The sequence below is a fragment of the Microchirus variegatus genome (genome assembly GCF_963457635.1).
Source record: "Microchirus variegatus genome assembly, chromosome: 3".
Taxonomy (NCBI): domain Eukaryota; kingdom Metazoa; phylum Chordata; class Actinopteri; order Pleuronectiformes; family Soleidae; genus Microchirus; species Microchirus variegatus.
Genome location: NC_139804.1, coordinates 177992 through 197967, shown reverse-complemented (window position 1 = coordinate 197967; position 19976 = coordinate 177992). Strand labels below are relative to the sequence as shown.

The following is a 19976-nucleotide window of genomic DNA, read 5'->3' as shown; positions in this document are numbered from 1 at the left end:
CACCCACTCTTTTCCACAAGGTGCAACCACACTTGTGGATAAGAGACTGCACCCTGGAGAGCCACCCAGCCCCCAGCAGACCATTGATCAGCCAACACTGTAGCAATGGCAATGAGGTCACGACGGGTGCTGCAAACACAGGGGCCGATCACACAACACAACCGTTAAGGCTGTGGCCACAACAGGAGTACAACAGCTGTTAAAAAATGTGGCACGTTACTTTAATTATTAGCTCATTGAAGCTTGACCAACTAGATCTCAAAACCCAAAGGCAAAGTTTCTCCCTCATGAGGGGAGACGAGACAACCGCATAAGTGATGATGATTGGCTGAGGTAGAGTCAAATGTAATCAGAGTCAGAGTTGGGCGGGTGCTGTTGACAAACGAATCCTAACCCATCATCTACAAGGGAAGTAAAATATTCATCCCAAAGAGCCTACAAAAAGAAATGCTCAAGGGGCAAGGGTAGCTCAGTGGGAGAGCGAGTTGTCTTTCAAATCTAATCCAAGATTGTGGGTTTGATTCCCGGCTCCGCTTGTCTACATGCCGATGTGTCCTTGGGCAAGACACTTGAACAGCTCTGTGGAGTGCTTCATGGTGTCAACATGAGCCTGAGTCTCCAGAGGGTCCCTGTGATAAGGAAGACATCCTGCCTCGTTCCTGTGCCAAAGACGCAGCAGTCCACTGCTTTCTCGGATGACCGGTGGCACTGACGTCACATATCATGAAGACCCTGGAGAGACGTGTCCTGGAGCAGCTCAGGCATATGGTCAGGTCGCATCTGGATCCCCTCCATTTCGCCTACCAGCCCCGGATAGGAGTTGAGGATGCCCTCATCTACCTGCTGAATCGTGCCTAGCCCCACCTGGACAAGCTGGGGAGCACTGTGAGGAATTCTTTGACTTCTCCAGTGCTTTCAATACCATCAGGCCTGCTCTACTGGGTGACAAGCTGACGGCGATGCTTGTGGACCCTCCCCTTGTGTCCTGGATTGTTGACTACCTAACTGGTCCAAATCAGTCATTGTGCCCCAACTACACCCCCCCCCCCACCCATCCCAAAAGGGGCTGGGACATTTGACTCAAGGGTATGGAGTCCTAAGATTTTACATGTTTAATCCAATACAATGTTTCAGCTTTAATGTGATGCATATCCCTCACAGCAACAGACAGATGAATGAGAAAAATGTCTTTATTTACAGATTGATAGAAAAACTTGCATGAGGCCTCAGAACTCAAACCAAGAAAATGTCTTATTAGATGCATACAATGTTATTTGATGCATTTCATCTTTCTCCACACATTTTTCTGTACCTGTGTTACTGTATGATAAAAAGAATATGGATTACTTTTGTCACAGGCGGTTTTTATCAATCGGTGCCTCGACCCATGATGGCCTTCTTTGTGTTTCTCTCTGGTCTCAACAGGATTATATAACATTTAGGTCCAAACAGCGCCACCAAGAGGCCAAAACTGGAGGCCAGGATGGCAAAAACCTCCACTGCATCTGCATATTTGCCTGGTGAGCTGATGTAAGCAGGGACAAAGGCCACCCACACTGCACAGAAGATCAACATGCTGAAAGTGATGAGTTTGGCCTCATTGAAACTGTCTGGAAGATTCCTTGCTAGAAAAGCTAACAAACAACTGAGGACAGCCAGTAAACCAATATAACCAAGTAAAAGTGCAAAACCAACTGTGGACCCAACTGCACACTCATAAACTATCTTGTCACTGTGATACTGGGTGTTTTTATGAGGCACTGGTGAAGCAGAGACAAGCCAGACGGTGCAGATTGCTGCTTGAACAGAAGTCAGAACCAGAACTGTCCCTCTCTGCTGCACAGCACCAAACCACTTCAGACTGGACTCACCTCCTGGTTTGGAGGCCCTGAACACAGCCAGAACCACCATGGTTTTCACCAGGATACATGAGACACAAAGCACAAAGCTGATGCCAAATGCTGCATGTCTTAGTTGACAAGTCCAAGGTCTGGGTCGTCCAATGAAGAGCAACGAGCAGAGGAAACAGAACTTTAGTGACACCAAGAGAAGAAAACTGAGTTCTGAATTGTTGGCACGAACTATAGGTGTGCTGTGATGATGGATGAAGATGCCCAGAACAACAACACAGATACATGTGCCCAACAGTGAGATGGTTGTCAAGCAGATACCCAGAGGCTCATGGTAGGAGAGGAACTCTGTTTTCTTAAGAACACAGTGGTCACGCTGGGGGCTGGACCAGAAATCTTCTGGACAACTGGTGCACTCCATGGAGTCTGAGAAAAGAGGGTGATGAGATACATGTTTATACAACATCTCTGAACTGTGCTGTTTAAAAGTTTACACTCACCAGTTGTATTGCTGATCTTTCCCTCAGAACAAGGGACACAGTCAAAACAACACTCAGGTTCCCCCTTCTTTCTGGCCATGCGGGAACCTGGAGGACAACTGTCACTGCACACTGACCGAGGAGGCTGTGTGGACAAACATCACTGTCTGTTAGGCCCAGTCCCAATTCTCTTACTTGCTCTGAGAACACTTGCTATGAGTTCCCTCCACAGTAAAGTCCCCTCAATGAGGGAAGTGCAAGGGAAGATATTCCCCTGAGAACTGGGACACCACTAGTATGCAAATTAGCGTAGCAAATGTGTTCCCTACGTCACGTGCATCATCGACGTGTCTGATTTCACCCCAATCCAGTAGATGGCGGTGATACACATTGCCTTTGAACTGCAATACCACCATACAGAAGAAATACTATTTTCATTCACATTTGAAAATGCCGGTTCCAACAGAGCGCCTGCCTGTTGTGTGGGCGATTTGATAAATCAACGGAGAAGAAATATGCGAAATAGAAGACACGTTTGCCATAAGCTCGCAATAGTCGGGATGTTTCAGGATAAGCACGAAACATCCGCATGTATACACCGGGACACACACCCCGGGGTCATGGGCAGACTGCACATGCATAATTACGAATGTCGTCAAATAACAAATTTTAAACTATAACTTAACAGTCCATTGAAAATACATTTAACTAACACATTCCAACACCTTTCAGATGTTTTTACAGGCGTATTTGTGAATATATTCTGTTTGCATATAGTTGTTTGCACCGTGAGCCGCCATATTGTTCCAGAAAATCGCCATTGGCCGAGTGTGCAAGGCATTATGGGATACTCCCTTGCCCACAAGCCTGGTCCAGAGCTGACTTGGTGGCGAGGGGCATTTTAGGGGAGGACAGGCCTTCCCCTTGCTCCCTAAAGTATTGGAACACCCTACCCACTCGCAGGAATGCACAAAATCTAGGGCAAGGGTTTGAATTGGGACGAGATGGTCGTCTGAAAAAGTAAGAAGTTACCTGTTTGGATTCAAAGTTCCAGAAGATTTTCTCTTCATCCAGTGTGAGTTCTTCACCTTTGAAGGCTGACCTCTTAACCTCACCCACAATCTGAACTTTAGTTCTTCCATCAGGCAGCCACACCCAGTTTATGATGTCATAAACAGGTAAGGCATCACCATTTTCATCAAATGATACCTCATCACCAAATGTTGTGGTGAACTTTACCAAGTCCAAGTAATACACAAGCTTTCATTATTGGAGTAAGATATATCAGGAAAACAAGAAAAATGATGGCTCAATTGTTGTTTCACAATTTTCTCAACATGCAGAGCAGCTGAGAGAGCTACTATATGATGAACTCAGAGAGCGAGCATGGAAACATTTTAATCATTTAAAATCACAGAAACAAGCAAATCAAGGTTGTCATGTACAGTTCCTCACAAAGGTATTAGACCACCTGCCATAAAAATGAGAAAACAAATACTTTAAAAAATCTTTCAACGACTTGTTTGAAATTAAAAACATTATTGTTATTAATTTGGATAATAAGAAATTAATCTCTCTCTCTCTCTGTCTCTCTCTGTCTCTCTCTCTCTCTCCCTCCCTCTCTATGTGTTCTCATCTTGCAGGCTACAGGATCCAGATCCAGTTTTCGAGGCTACTATTATCAGCAGCAGTAGTATTATTAATGTGCTATAATTAAAGTTGATATAGGTATATTTCTATTTAATCAACAATCTCTGCGTCTGCCAGTCATACATTTCTTTACAGTTATATTTTAGCATTAAAAATATACATTTAGTTAAAGAGATTCTACATAAAGGTGTATTAACCAGTACAGAAACATAACAAATGATAACAATGCTGTTAATTTAGGGCAGCTGTGGCATAAACCTTACATCGGGCGGTCTTATACATCTGGTAAGCACTGAAAATTCAGACCTCCATTCGACGAGTCTATTTAAATCAACAAACTGGTGTCGATTTATGCTTCAAGTGGATGAATTTAAAATTATTTCAATGTACTGACTGCTGCCCGAAAATATTGTGATCTTAGTTTTAGGCCATATTATTAAGCCAGAGATGTTCAGTAAGTATTGTGGATCACTGTATATTGTGAACACAGCACTACAATTAAAACTACAATTAAAAACTCATACTTAACTTACTCTTTGACCTGCAATTGCAATCCACGGTCAATAAAATGTAGGACATCACAAACCAAATAATGAAGTGAGATGGAGTGTCAAGTGATATCTCACCTGCCATGGCTCCAGTCTTTGTAAATGAGCACAGGTGTTGTTGCTGAAAGGTCCTCTCCCTGGCTCACACTGCAGCATGTCATCAAGAGCATACGCCAGAGCGTACACAGCCTTATACACATTATACTCTGGTCTGAGGTCTGAAACATCCACCAATTCAGTCTCCACATTCTCTAGAACTTCCTGTCCAGTGCATAATTCTCCTCCAGCTTCCACCCAACCTGCTGGAGGTGGTGCAAACCTGCACTGAAATGTGTGTTCCCAGAACTGATTCACCTGCAAGATAAATCATTTTCAAATCAATTCTTAAAAAGCATTCACATGCACAACAAATCAGAAGGATGTCACACACAACTCTCACCAGGCTGTTTCCATCTGTGTTGTTGTGATGTAGATCAGGACGTATTTGTAACAGGAAGTCTCTGAGTCCTGGTATTTCTCCTCGACGGATGGAGATGCCCAGTGTTCCACCCAGGTACGACATGAACTGAGGAGTATGGAGCACAGCAGCTGTTGTCCAGGCTTCACTGGCCATCCACTGCAGGCCTGTCACATTCTGCCTCGCCACCTGTGTATGATGAGCTCACAAGACTGACTGGCTTTTGGACCATTGGGAGAACACAAAGGATGTGGAGAGTGTGTGAGGGGAAGGGTGTGGGAAACACAGCGGCAGGTGAAGTGTTTCCTTTTTAACGAACAGTCGGGTTGCAAATGGAATTGGTTTTGAGAGGATTATCGGGACACGACCAACTGAAGAACGACTGGCGATTCTTGGTGAGAAGACGGTGCTGGTCAGCAAGTTGAGTGTTTTATTCCCTTCTCTTCCGCTCCCTCCCATCTCCTACTGCGAGTTTTCCCTGACACTACGTCCTCTATGATAGCACTGGGCTTAAGGAATTTATTCCTGAAACAGGATTTATCCTCTTCCCTCCACTTCTGCGCCCAACTTAGTAAAATGCAGTAAGTGGAATGGACACTTAACTGTTCATTTCAAAAATAGTTTAACTGAGCTTTGTGTTGATCTCAAAATCTATTGTGAACTACTCAATAAACTTCTCCAATCCCCAGACTCCTTACCCCCGGACCTGCACTCAGCTGACACCTGTCACTCCTTAATGCACTTTAATTCTGCATCATGCATGACACCCAGCTCCAATTATCCAGCAATCCTAATTCCATACTCCCACTCTTCTCCCTCACCAACTGCTTATCTGAAAAAAATACTGGTCCACCTCTAATTTCCTCAAATGAAACAATGACAAAATCAGGTTAAGAGTCTGGGTGTCATCCTCGACATCATTCCAACCCCACATCAATAATTGCAAGGAGATCTTTAACCTAAGCTCTGCTCCCCTATCTGGAATTCACTCCTACCAGACATCCGGAACTCTGACTCTCTTCCTCTCTTTTAATCCAGACTCAGAACTCACCTGCTGAAAATAGCTTTCTGTATTTTCACTGTTCCATTTTCTGTTTACTGTGCTGTCCTTCTCTGTTGTTTTTTTTTCTCTTTAGAGTGTTGTAAAAGGTACATATAAATAAAATGTATTATTATTATTATTATTATTATTGCACAGGCTGTGCTAAAGGAGAGCTGCAGCCCATAGGCATCATCTGTGGTTGTGGTGAGGAAGAAAGATGGGTCTGTGTGTTTCTGTTGTTATTACAGGAAGCTCATAAATGTGACACACCGAGACTCCTACCCACTCCTGAGGAGAGTAGCTGATGCTAGGGGTCATGCACAACCCTTCTCCTCTTTGGACTTGATGGTGGGGTACTTCCAGGTGGCTGTAACTAAGCCAAACCAGAAGAAAAAGGCTGTTACCACACCTCGGGTTGTACTAATGGACATACATGCCATTTTGGCTCTGTAATGCCCCAGAAACATTTCAGCACCTAATGGAGGTGGTTCTTGGTGACTGAGCTTTCGAGGTGATATTGGTTTATGAAAATACAATACAAATGAAAAGGACAATGACGTCCCTGTATTTTTAAGGGACTTTGAAAGTCATGTTGAATACTAAGATCTAGTTTTTGGATGCTTGCATGTACACGGTTTGAATCTTAAGACCAAAGTCAAATTTATTGAGCATTTTTTTGTCAGCTGAAGGGGTACGAGTAAATACAGAGGTGTCCTGCCCCACACATTGTAAAAGAAGCCAGACAGGTAGTGCGTTTCATGTCTTATTACAGGCAATTTGTCCCTCATTTCACACAAATAGCAAGGCCTTTACACACACACAGCAAAAAAGGAGGCAGATAAGGCCTCATCACAACAATTTGTATATATGGAAGAGTGCCAGGCAGCATTTGATAGCCTGAGAAAGTGTCTGCTGACACCTCCCATACTCACATTTCCTGACCTTAGTCTACCCTTCATTATAACAAGGGATGGGAGTTGTCGGGGTCTTGTCTGGTGTGCTACTGAGCCCGCAATCACGCGTCTGAAAGAAACTGCAGTGCTTGCTGTATTCTAAGTTTACTGTAGTTACGGATCACAACACCCTGAGGTACTTGGAAGGTCGCTGCAGCAACAGGCATAGGGTCTATGTTGTTACGTAAATAACAAATGGTAGAGCTGCAAAAGGAAGTGATTAATATTTCTGATGGGTGCATTCTAACTTGTGAAATGTGCATTAACAAATACATTTATATAAATTCATAGTTTCATAAAAGTAAAATGTAAACTACATTCCACAGTTGACATCATACACAAACCTGTGATTTACACAGTATCACATGCAAACAACAAATTACATGTAAAACATGCAGAAAGCTTTTATATTCTACAAAACAAATGTCATTAATAATATATGTTCACGAATCTCATATGCAAACACCATCACCACCCGAGTTGCAACATACATAGATTGACATAAATTTATTGGCACTGACCTCACCCATTAGTTGGATCATGTGGACCTGGTGGGCAAACACAATCACCACTCGAGCTGTGTAGATTTCCTCATCACATCCACTATTCTCCTTAGTTCAACAGGGTCATCACCCCAGGGCAAAATCTCTGTGTAAGCCAGACAACCTCCACCAGCTGGACCCAGATCAGAGTGAAAGGATCGGGCAGCGTGGACTCCATAATCATCATCACTGATGAGCAGACCTGCCCAAGTCCAACCAAAGTGTTTTAGAATCTGAATCATAGCATTCACCTATGTGGACACAGAGCAGAGGGATTAGTGCACAGGCTGGAATCATCTTTACTAGAAATCCTGATCAACAGCTTCATCAAAGACTCATAATCACTGTCTTTAAGTGTTGTATATCTGACACCACACAACTCTGTCACTGAGACATATAACATGACTGGTGACACACTCTTTTCTTTTTGTAGATAGATTTTCACCTGAAAAGCATCACTCGGGATCGTCCTAAAGAAAGATGGAAACTGTTGTCGGTCACTCAGACAGGAACATGTGGCAAAATAACTCACCTGTAAAACAACAGAACATGAACAACAACAGCCACATTTTAAGGTTGAATACTGATCACATACTGGTTTTTTAACCAATTTAATTTCAAATCTAATTAATACATTAAATGAAATATTAATATGAAAGTTATTTGCATCCTAGCATTCAATAAAATCACCATAATGATTGAGGTGAAATGATTAAAAACTTACCAGAGGTACTCTGTACAAACCTAACACTGTGGATATGGCAATTGTACGAGTCGAGGAAGAATCTCCCACAATCCCTAGGACTGGAGGAGTTCCTACACAGTTCTCCTCTAATGTAACTTGCTCTTCTTGACCACTGACTAAGGTCAGTGCTGCACGCAATGCAATTCCTACTTGGACACAGTTATCATACAGACTGTATCCCAGAGTCACATTAGGCAGCAGGTTTGACTTTCTGTTGATCTCATCAATAGCAAAGGCCATGGACTGAGCCAGTCTGAATCCTATAATATCAAAACTAACAAAAACAAGCATTTACTATATATGTATATATATATATATATATATATATATATATATATATATATATATATGTGTGTGTGTATATACACATAAACTTTATATAATTACTGTGAAATCATACACAACAACAGATTCAGTCAGTCAGGTGCACATCAACAATGTAAATCATATTAAGATGAAAACCCTAATAAATAAATCAACATGAATAAAAAGGGCATACAATTAAAATATAGTAATTTAACACGAACTATACAGCATAAAAAAAGCATTAATAATCGAATTTCCTATCAGCTTTGTTATGTTTCCCTCACAGACTCACCTGTAGCAGGTTGGCTGTTGTGGCTCTGAGGTAAAAGACAGGTCAGGATAATCAGGAAATAAGTGAAGTCTGAAAAGTCCACCAAGAATCACATCTCCAGGTTTGTTCATCCCATTTAGATTAAACTGTCCCTGTGAGTGACAAGAGGAGGAAGAAAGAGAGGAGGACACAGCAGAGGAGAAGCAGAAATACAACATTAAGGAGAAGAGACTGGTGTCTAAAAATAACCTCATGACTTTGCTCTGGTTCGTCTCTGTCTCAGTGCAGGCTCATCACAATATCACCACATTTATGTGTTTGCAGTGTTGTTTATTTTTGAGCACAACACCCATCAGTGCAGAGGAAGAAGCTGTAGGGGCAGGGCCTGAATCATGGTTCTGACTGAGTTATTAATGTATCAATTTAAAGCTCATTTAAAAGACAAAATTAAAATAAAATCTGATGCTGAACAAAAACATGAAGCAAACATCAGGGAAAAAACAAAATCATACAAACACAGTGACACCGTGTCATTTGAAACAGTTGAAGACTGTGATGTTGTTAGTGGTTGTTGAGAAATGCATTTGTTACTTTTTTCTACTGCAGTTTTTTATGAGTAGAACTTCCCAAATCAAGGCAATCAGAGATGGTAGACTGCACCTCATTCACACAACAAGCCTCTGGTGGCCTCTGCTGGTCATATTGGCAAGTGCAAGTGTGGAAGCAGAAACAGACACAGACAGACAGACAGTACATGTCTAAGCTAACACAATGTCTGTCTCAGCTTTAACGTGATGAATATACCTCACTGTGACAGACTGACAAAAAAACAAAAACAGATGAATGAGAAAAAATATTTTATTTAGAGATCGATACAAAAACTTTAGGCCTCAGTACTAAAACCGAGAACACAATTCCCAGTATTGTTATATTCAATTAAACACATTTATGTCACTCAAGATTTTCAACACACAAGTAAACCATTGGTTGAAACTCAAACAGAGCATCAGAGAGCGTGATAGGGATGTTAACCATTTCACTTTGTGGTGCCTCGACCCATGATGGCCTTCTTTGTGTTTCTCTCTGGTCTCACAAGGATTATATAGCATTTGGGTCCAAACAGCGCCACCAAGAGGCCAAAACTGGAGGCCAGGATGGCAAAAACCTCCACTGCATCTGCATATTTGCCTGGTGAGCTGATGTAAGCAGGGACAAAGGCCACCCACACTGCACAGAAGATCAACATGCTGAAAGTGATGAGTTTGGCCTCATTGAAACTGTCTGGAAGATTCCTTGCTAGAAAAGCTAACAAACAACTGAGGACAGCCAGTAAACCAATATAACCAAGTAAAAGTGCAAAACCAACTGTGGACCCAACTGCACACTCATAAACTATCTTGTCACTGTGATACTGGGTGTTTTTATGAGGCACTGGTGAAGCAGAGACAAGCCAGACAGTGCAGATTGCTGCTTGAACACAAGTCAGAACCAGAACTGTCCCTCTCTGCTGCACAGCACCAAACCACTTCAGACTGGACTCACCTCCTGGTTTGGAGGCCCTGAACACAGCCAGAACCACCATGGTTTTCACCAGGATACATGAGACACAAAGCACGAAGCTGATGCCAAATGCTGCATGTCTTAGTTGACAAGTCCATAATCTGGGTCGTCCAATGAAGAGCAACGAGCAGAGGAAACAGAACTTTAGTGACACCAAGAGAAGAAAACTGAGTTCTGAATTGTTGGCACGAACTATAGGTGTGCTGTGATGATGGATGAAGATGCCCAGAACAACAGCACAGATACATGTGCCCAACAGTGAGATGGTTGTCAAGCAGATACCCAGAGGCTCATGGTAGGAGAGGAACTCTGTTTTCTTAAGAACACAGTGGTCACGCTGGGGGCTGGACCAGAAATCTTCTGGACAACTGGTGCACTCCATGGAGTCTGAGAAAAGAGGGTGATGAGATACATGTTTATACAACATCTGTGAACTGTGCTGTTTAAAAGTTTACACTCACCAGTTGTATTGCTGATCTTTCCCTCAGAACAAGGGACACAGTCAAAACAACACTCAGGTTCCCCCTTCTTTCTGGCCATGCGGGAACCTGGAGGACAACTGTCACTGCACACTGACCGAGGAGGCTGTGTGGACAAACATCACTGTCTGTTAGACTCATCTATAATGATTAAGGGAAAGAGATGGTCGTCTGAAAAAGTAAGAAGTTACCTGTTTGGATTCAAAGTTCCAGAAGATTTTGTCTTCATCCAGTGTGAGTTCTTCACCTTTGAAGGCTGACCTCTTAACATCACCCACTCTCTGAACTTTAGTTCTTCCATCAGGCAGCCACACCCAGTTCATGATGTCATAAACAGGTAAGGCATCACCATTTTCATCAAATGACACTTGATCACCAAATGTTGTGGTGAAGTTGACTTTTTCCAAGTACTGAATAAGCTTTGTATAATAGAATCAGATGTATAGGATGATCAGAATTAGAAATAAACCATTAAAAGGTAATCCAAAAGTATCCAATGATGATGATACATGAACAATTGTTCTCAGATGCTCTCGGGGTCCCTATAGAGCTCTGGCAGGTGACTTCACACAACCAAGGTAAACCTCTGACACACCCACTGGCAGGAAAGAACGTGGCTCATCCCATTGACTTATACAGGAGACAGCACATAAATCAGGCAATATCTCAGAAAATGTGTCTCTTCGCTGGCTGTTTTCAGGATAACAGGAGAGCAATTCACTGGATCCCCACAGATCCAGAGAGATGGTGGAGGTGAATCACTACTATCACACGTGCTCACAGCGAGCAGAAGAAGACAGAGCAATAGAAACAAACACAAGCAACGGATTTTTGTGGTTAACGCTCGATAAACGTTAACACAACAATTATTTACATTACACTGCCTGTTGCTAATGCTCAGAGTATGCTAACGCAACAAGTTTCTGTCCACAGCTATCTTAAGGTGGTAGACTCCAGAGTTTCACTCCAGGCTCTTGTAAACTGTTGTGACTCTGGAGTAAGATGAAGGGAATCCGGAAGTTAAAGATGTGAGGATGCTGGTAAATCCAGCACTACTCCCATTTATTTTTGCCACATCTCAGGATGCTTACATGAAGTAGATAATGTAAATAATCACAGCCTTGTATGTCAGTAAGACTGAGCCCATTATTTACTCAGACTTAACCATGAAATCTGTTGCTTGTGTTTGATTCCATTGCAGCAGTCGCATTCTTTCCTGCCAGTGGGCATTTCAGTCCAAGCTCTATGGGTGGGAGGTTTAAGTCAACTTTATTAGTGTGGACAACAAAATTAGCCTCATGAGCCTCCTCATTAACAGCAGTAAAAAATGCATTTGTTAAGAAGTAACATCATATATATATGTATATGTGTATATATGTATGTATATGTATATAAAGCCTTTGAGTGTTCATCAAGATGAGAAAAGTGTGATATAATGACATACCGTTTACCATTCATTGAGCCCTAAACGTATGCAAGGGATTAATTGAAATTTGAGTAGAGTGTAAAGTGATATCTCACCTGCCATGGCTCCAGTCTTTGTAAATGAGCACAGGTGTTGTTGCTGAAAGGTCCTCTCCCTGGCTCACACTGCAGCATGTCATCAAGAGCATACGCCAGAGCGTACACAGCCTTATACACATTATACTCTAGCCTGAGGTTTGAGACATCAAAGAACTCAGTCTCCACATTCTCTAGAACTTCCTGTCCAGTGCATAATTCTCCTCCAGCTTCCACCCAACCTGCTGGGGGTGGTGCAAATCTACACTGAAATGTTTGTTCCCAAAACTCATTCACCTAAAAAAATAATTAAATTTATTAAATTTTTGGTAGTTCCATGTCAGATTGGAATATTTAACTCTCACCATGATGTTTCCATCTGTGTTGTTGTGATGTAGATCAGGACGTATTTGTAACAGGAAGTCTCTGAGTCCTGGTATTTCTCCTCGACGCATGGAGATGCCCAGTGTTCCACTCAGGTACGACATGAACTGAGGAGTCTGGAGCACATCAGCTGATGACCAGCCTTCACTGGCCATCCACTGCAGGCCTGTCACATTCTGCCTCACCACCTGTGCATTGAATAATTGGACAAACATATTGATAATTATTATTATTTTTTTCAAATGTTGGTAACATCCTCTGTCCTTAGACCCTCGGCCAGGGTAAAGAAAAACTACCAGGGAAAAAGAAAAAGAAACGTTAGGGAGAAGCAAAGGTGAGGGATCCACTCTCTGGACGGACAGACGTGCAGTAGATGTTACCCAAAACACAGAATACACAATTACAAAAAATAGTAGAAAGTGCCAGGATCATCTGGATCACTGTTTGTCACAGTCTGTTGCGAAGGCTCTTGTGGTCAGATACTTGGGGATGACAGTCTTCTTTCCTGTCCTGGCCTCATCCTGTATGCACCATAATAAAAGAGAAGGACCTGACTGCAGACAAAATGGCTGACCTCTGTAGCAGAAGTTGATCTCAGTGTTAAAAACTCTACTCTCAGGGGTCCACCATATTTTGTTTGCAGCCAGGTACTCTTGTCAAGCAATTATGCCAAACAATTTAATCCAGGCAAACCAACCACATATTGGGTCATTTTCAAATGAAACTTAACCTCTAAACCATGTTTTTCCAGTGTTAATCAGTGTATATGTGTATCTAGTAAAGCTATTTGCTGATCCGGATGTTATTTGATGAGAGAAGCAGTAGATACACCGTTTATCATCAATTGCTTCTCTGGTCAAACACCAGCTACTGTCACTGGCTTTCTTCGTCCACACATTTGTCACTGGTACTCCTTCATCACCATCTTGTCCAACCAGTGCTTAGCTCATTGTCCCAGACTCCTCCCCCTTTTACAAACAGCAGAGCTGTCAGTGTGTCGCCTCTCTCTGTTCACCTGTTGAAGCTCGGAGTGTGCGATTGAGAGGCTCCTCACACTGAACATGTTACAAAGCTGCAACTCTGATGTAAGAATTAATGCAGGACCAAACCTCATGGACTGCCCCTCCCCACTGCCCCTCCCTCCTCCCTCCTCAGCTCTCAGACCACAAATTGGCATTATCATAATCAAGCATTGGGCAGAAATCACACTTTAAACACTGATATCTAACCAGGTAAAATGTGCCCAGCCATGGAAAAACCAGCAACAAGTAAGCTGAGGGACATTTTGAGTTATTTACAGATTACAATAACAATATCTAACACGTGTGAATCTGAAAATGAGATATGGCTGTTTCAATGTTGGCACTGCTCCAACTGTTTTAGGGAGAAATTCCGTCTGAAATATTTTGAACTACTTGAAGAGCCAAGACAGAAGTTGCTCATTTGCAAGACATTTACATAGTCCAACCCCCTCCCAGTCTCACTGTCGGTGACATCCTGTATCTGTTGTAGCTATTGATGTAGTTTGTACAATGGTTATGAATAAAAAGTCAAGGGGCCTCGAGGGTTCAATGAAGAGGTCCCAGGGGGTTCCAAAATAAAGGAATTAATGTAGTTAATGAATGAATGAATGTAGTGTTATTAACCTTAAGCACTTCAGTGGACTGATAAGAATCAGGACTTACTATATTGATCCACAGAGGGACATTTTTCTGTTACAAAAATGATACAAATTAAAAACAAGAACGCTAATATAAGAAAAGTCCTATCTTTTACCAGTCTTGATGATGACTGAGTGTTTTACACTTGTTGAGCGTTCCAAACCCCAGGGCTAGGACGAGTTCACAAAACTACCCATAATCCTATTAACAATCCATAGAAAGGAACCAAAAGCTGCAACTCTGTATTTAGATGGAAAAAGAAAGCACAGAATTTTCAACATCTGTGTTGCACAGTAACACGAGCAGAGTGAGGCATAAACATTCTAACTTTAAAATACTCCTGGTTGAACCTTTAACAAGTCAGAGGTGTTACGTCACTATTTAAATCTATTTGACAGAATCTAAGTAAATAAAAATAACAGTCAGATTTACAGAGAAAACAGTTGTAGTTATTGAATATACACCTACCTCTTTCATGAGGTTAATCATGCGACTCTCACTTGTAAACACAATCACCACTCGAGCTGTAGATTTTTTAACAACATTCACTATTCTCCTTAGTTCAACAGAGTCATAAACTCGGGGCAAACTTTCTGTGTAAGCCAGACAACCTCCACCAGCTGGACCCAGATCAGAGTGAAAGGATCGGGCAGCGTGGACTCCATAATCATCATCACTGAAGAGCAGACCTGCCCAAGTCCAACCAAAGTGTTTTAGAATCTGAATCATAGCATTCACCTATGTGGACACAGAGCAGAGGGATTAGTGCACAGGCTGGAATCATCTTTACTAGAAATCCTTTTCACTGCAGGGTACATATATATTTATGAATATAGAATGTTGTTGCACATGATTTTTAGAATACATTTTCACCTGAAAAGCATCACTCGGGATCGTCCTAAAGAAAGATGGGAACTTTTGTCGGTCACTCAGACAGGAACATGTGGCAAAATAGCTCACCTGTAAAACAGCACATGTGTTCAAGCTTGGTTGATTCTTCAATAACCACACCTTCATGACATTCAGTTTAATTACTTGAAATACATTTTAAAATACACCACAATGAGTGAGATGAAATACAGACAAACAACTTACCATAGACACTCTGTACAAACCTAACACTGTGGATATGGCAATAGAACGAGTCGAGGAAGAATCTCCCACAATCCCTAGGACTGGAGGAGTTCCTACACAGTTCTTCTCTAATGTAACTTGCTCTTCTTGACCACTGACTAAGGTCAGTGCTGCACGAAATGCAATTCCTACTTGGACGCAGTTATCATACAGACTGTATCCCAGAGTCACATTAGGCAGCAGGTTGGAGTTTCTGTTGATCTCATCAATAGCAAAGGCCATGGACTGAGACGCTCTGAATCCTATAATATCAAAACTAACACAAAGACACAATTAATACACCATTTTATCATTTATATACGTCATATAGTCACAATGAGAAAGCTACACCTTTCATAACGTCAGATACTGGAAATAGTGACTTACACTTCAACACCATTAATAAAAGTTAAATACTTCAGTAAGATCATATTATACTTTCCAGCAGCTTCTTAATTTGTCTGTTTCCCTCACAGACTCACCTGTAGCAGGTTGGCTGTTGTGGCTCTGAGGTAAAAGACAGGTCAGGATCAGCAGAAAAGAAGTGAAGTCTGAAAAGTCCACCAAGAATCACATCTCCAGGTTTGTTCATCCCATTTAGATTAAACTGTCCCTGAAAATGACAAGAGGAGGAAGAAAGAGAGGAGGACACAGCAGAGGAGAAGCAGAAATACAACATTAAGGAGAAGAGACTGGTGTCTAAAAATAACCTCATGACTTTGCTCTGGTTCGTCTCTGTCTCAGTGCAGGCTCATCACAATATCACCAAATTTTATGTGTTTGCAGTGTTGTTTATTTTTGAACACACCACCCATCAGGGCAGAGGAAGAAGCTGTAGGGGCAGGGCCTGAATAAATCATCCACAACTTACCTTTGGAAACAGGTTTGCCAAGTTAGCATCGTTGAGCCATGGTGATAACTGTGCTTTAGAGTCTTTGGGCTTGAAAGGTGCAAAGGAGGAGTCCAGAATGCCAGTGCAAGCTGCAGAGAACAGCGGACCAGACCACCAGACCAGTTTGGCAGCATCACGGTCGAGGAGGGCTTCAGCAGGCTTCTCCTTCCTCGTCTCCTGGAGTGCTGCTTGCGAGGAGGGGCCGCGAGCGTGAGGCGCAGGTAAGCAGAGATACCGACAACACGGGCAGGGGAGGCTTGTTCCAATCTCCTGGTTCGGTTCTAGCTGCCCGAGTCTCACGGAGAATTTAGTCACGGACGTTAAACAGGGCTTGATGATCGTAGCACAGTAGGGCAGATACATCCAGATATAGGCATAAAAACAGGGCTCTAACAAATGTTAAACAGAGTGCCCGTTGGAAGACGGCTCGCCGAACACACTGGCGCCATCTTGGGTCAAAACTCCGACATCTGCCGCTCGCCTCCACTCCGTCATCTGCCGCGCGCCTCCTCTCCGTCATCTGCCGGTCGCCTCCACACCGTCATCTGCTGCGCGCCTCCACTCCATCATCTGCTGTGCGCCTCCACTCCGTCATCTGCCGCGTGCCCCCACTACGTCATCTGCTGCGCGCCTCCTCTCCGTCATCTGCCGCTCGCCTCCACTCCGTCATCTGCCGGTCGCCTCCACTCCGTCATCTGCTGTGCGCCTCCTCTCCGTCATCTGCCGCTCGCCTCCACTCCGTCATCTGCCGGTCGCCTCCACTCCGTCATCTGCTGCTTACCTCCAAACCGTCATCTGCTGCGCGCCTCCACTCCGTCATCTGCCGCACGCCTCCACTCCGTCATCCCTAACCCTAACCCTCCACTACGTCATCGGCCCCTTGCCTCCACTCCATCTTCTGCCGGTCGCCTCCACTCCATCATCTGCTGCGCGCCTCCAATCCGTCTGCTGCGCGCCTCCACTCCGTCATCTGCTGCGCGCCTCCACTCCGTCTGCTGCGCGCCTCCACACCGTCATCTGCTGCGCGCCTCCACTCCATCATCTGCCGCACGTCTCCACTCCGTCATCTGCCACGCCTCCACTCTGTCATCTGCCGCACGCCTCCACTCCGTCATCCCTAACCCTAACCCTCCACTACGTCATCTGCCGCTCGCCTCCACTCCGTCATCTGCTGGTCGCCTCCACTCCGTCATCTGCTGCGCGCCTCCACTCCGTCTGCTGCGCGCCTCCACACTGTCATCTGCTGCGCGCCTCCACTACGTTATCTGCCGCTTGCCTCCACTCCGTCATCTGCCGGTCGCCTCCACTCCGTCATCTGCTGCGCGCCTCCACTCCGTCTGCTGCGCGCCTCCACACTGTCATCTGCTGTGCGCCTCCACTACGTTATCTGCCGCTTGCCTCCACTCCGTCATCTGCCACGCCTCCACTCCGTCATCTGCCGGTCGCCTCCACACCGTAATCTGCTGCGCGCCTCCACACTGTCATCTGCTGCGCGCCTCCACTACGTTATCTGCCGCTTGCCTCCACTCTGTCATCTGCCGGTCGCCTCCACTCCGTCATCTGCTGCGCGCCTCCACTCTGTCTGCTGCGCGCCTCCACTCCGTCATCTGCTGTGCGCCTCCACTCCGTCATCTGCTGCGCGCCTCCACACTGTCATCTGCTGCGCGCCTCCACTACGTTATCTGCCGCTTGCCTCCACTCCGTCATCTGCCGGTCGCCTCCACTCCGTCATCTGCTGCGCGTCTCCACTCCGTCTGCTGCGCGCCTCCACACTGTCATCTGCTGTGCGCCTCCACTACGTTATCTGCCGCTTGCCTCCACTCCGTCATCTGCCACGCCTCCACTCCGTCATCTGCCGGTCGCCTCCACACCGTAATCTGCTGCGCGCCTCCACACTGTCATCTGCTGCGCGCCTCCACTACGTTATCTGCCGCTTGCCTCCACTCTGTCATCTGCCGGTCGCCTCCACTCCGTCATCTGCTGCGCGCCTCCACTCCGTCTGCTGCGCGCCTCCACACCGTCATCTGCTGCGCGCCTCCACTACGTCATCTGCCGCTTGCCTCCACTCCGTCATCTGCCGGTCGCCTCCACACCGTCACCTGCTGCGCGTCTCCACTCTGTCATCTGTCGTGTGCCTCGACGATCGCTGTCACGGCTTGTGGCATCTCTGAGGGCAACATGACTAACGGTCAGCGAGATACACCTGTCACAGACAGACACAACTTGCTTTATAGATAGATAGATGGAAGAAGGAGACCTGAGGATACAGGTGGGTTATTCATTACGTACACTGACTGACAGCTACAGGTATTCCTATGAAAATATATTTCTAGTTGAGTTTTCTGATGATATGTCCTACTGTCTTTACTCTGTGGCTCTGATTCTTCACATGTTCCTGCTTTGCCCGTATTTGTGAAATGGTGTGATGATAACTATCTGGACCTAAACGTGTCCCTAACCTAAAACCTAAACCTCAAACACTGAACACAATGCTGGTGTTATTCATAGTAAGGATGTCCAGTAAGTGGAGTCTTATAAATGTCAGGAAATAAGTTCATTCATTTAAAAAATATATATATAAAAATGTTTACCCTTTTATTTGTTGGAAGTCTCACCTTAAAGGTGGAGACAGAGTCAGACTCTCTGACTGACAGTGGGAGTTGGTTCCACAGGAGAGGAACCTGCTAGCTAAATGTTCTACCACCTGTTCTACTTTAAATTAAAGTTCGGAATAACCAGTAGACCAATGTTCAGGGAGCGGAGCGGTCCGTTGGGTTGATATCAAGTGATTAGATCGCAAATATAAGAAGGGGCTTGATTATTTAAGGCCTTGTATGCGAGTAGAAGTATTTTGAAATCTATTCTACTTTCACTGGGAGCCAGTGTAGAGAAGCCAAGACGGGAGTTCTATGATCACGTCGTCTGGTTCCAGTCAGTAAGTGTGTTGCTGCATTCTGGACCAGCTGAAGGCTCCTCAGGGACTTACTGGTGTGATGACCCCTTGTGGGGCAGAGTGGGTTGTTTTCTGTGTTCAGGCCTAGGGGCAGGGTCGTCATCAAGGAGATGAGCTACACCTGGACGCCGGTCTTGAAGAGGCCTTACTTCCTCCCTCATCTCTCTCTCACTCGGGCTCGTCTCTCCCGCGCCTCGACTCTGTCATCTGTCGCGCACCTCGCCGATCGCTGTCACGGCTTGTGAGTCGTGAGTGACGCGCATCTTTGACAGAGCAGTGTTACCAACGTGGTGACTTTGTCGCTAAATCTTCCAACTTTTTGTGGTGTCTGGAAACTCTCATCACTCTGCAGTTACTGAGCTTAACAAGCAGAGTGTATCACCTCCCAAAGCACAGTAACCTCCACAGACCAAGGCTGCAGAGCCAGAACAGAGACAACCTCATCACTCCGGCTCCAGGACCGCCGCCGTTCTGCCATGGAGGGAGGGACTGAGGGAGCCGGAAATGTTCATGTTCAAATTTTTACTTGCTGAGAGCCATGCAAGACAGGTAAGTATAGCTTTAATGTCATCTAGTGATAAATCCTGGTCA

At 44.5% G+C, this 19976-nt stretch overlaps 1 protein-coding gene across 1 annotated transcript; it reads right to left on the bottom strand.

Annotated features, from left to right (window-relative positions):
• Positions 1–1368: 1368 nt before the first annotated feature.
• On the bottom strand, positions 1369–16795 carry LOC310924582 (extracellular calcium-sensing receptor-like; the record flags this gene model as incomplete). The annotated part of the gene is given in 11 exon segments (XM_083886365.1): positions 1369–2276; positions 2351–2474; positions 3362–3589; positions 4606–4881; positions 4967–5173; positions 7501–7560; positions 7563–7772; positions 7967–8053; positions 15523–15817; positions 16023–16153; positions 16412–16795. Coding segments are annotated over 11 exon segments (2910 nt in total).
• Positions 16796–19976: the final 3181 nt, after the last annotated feature.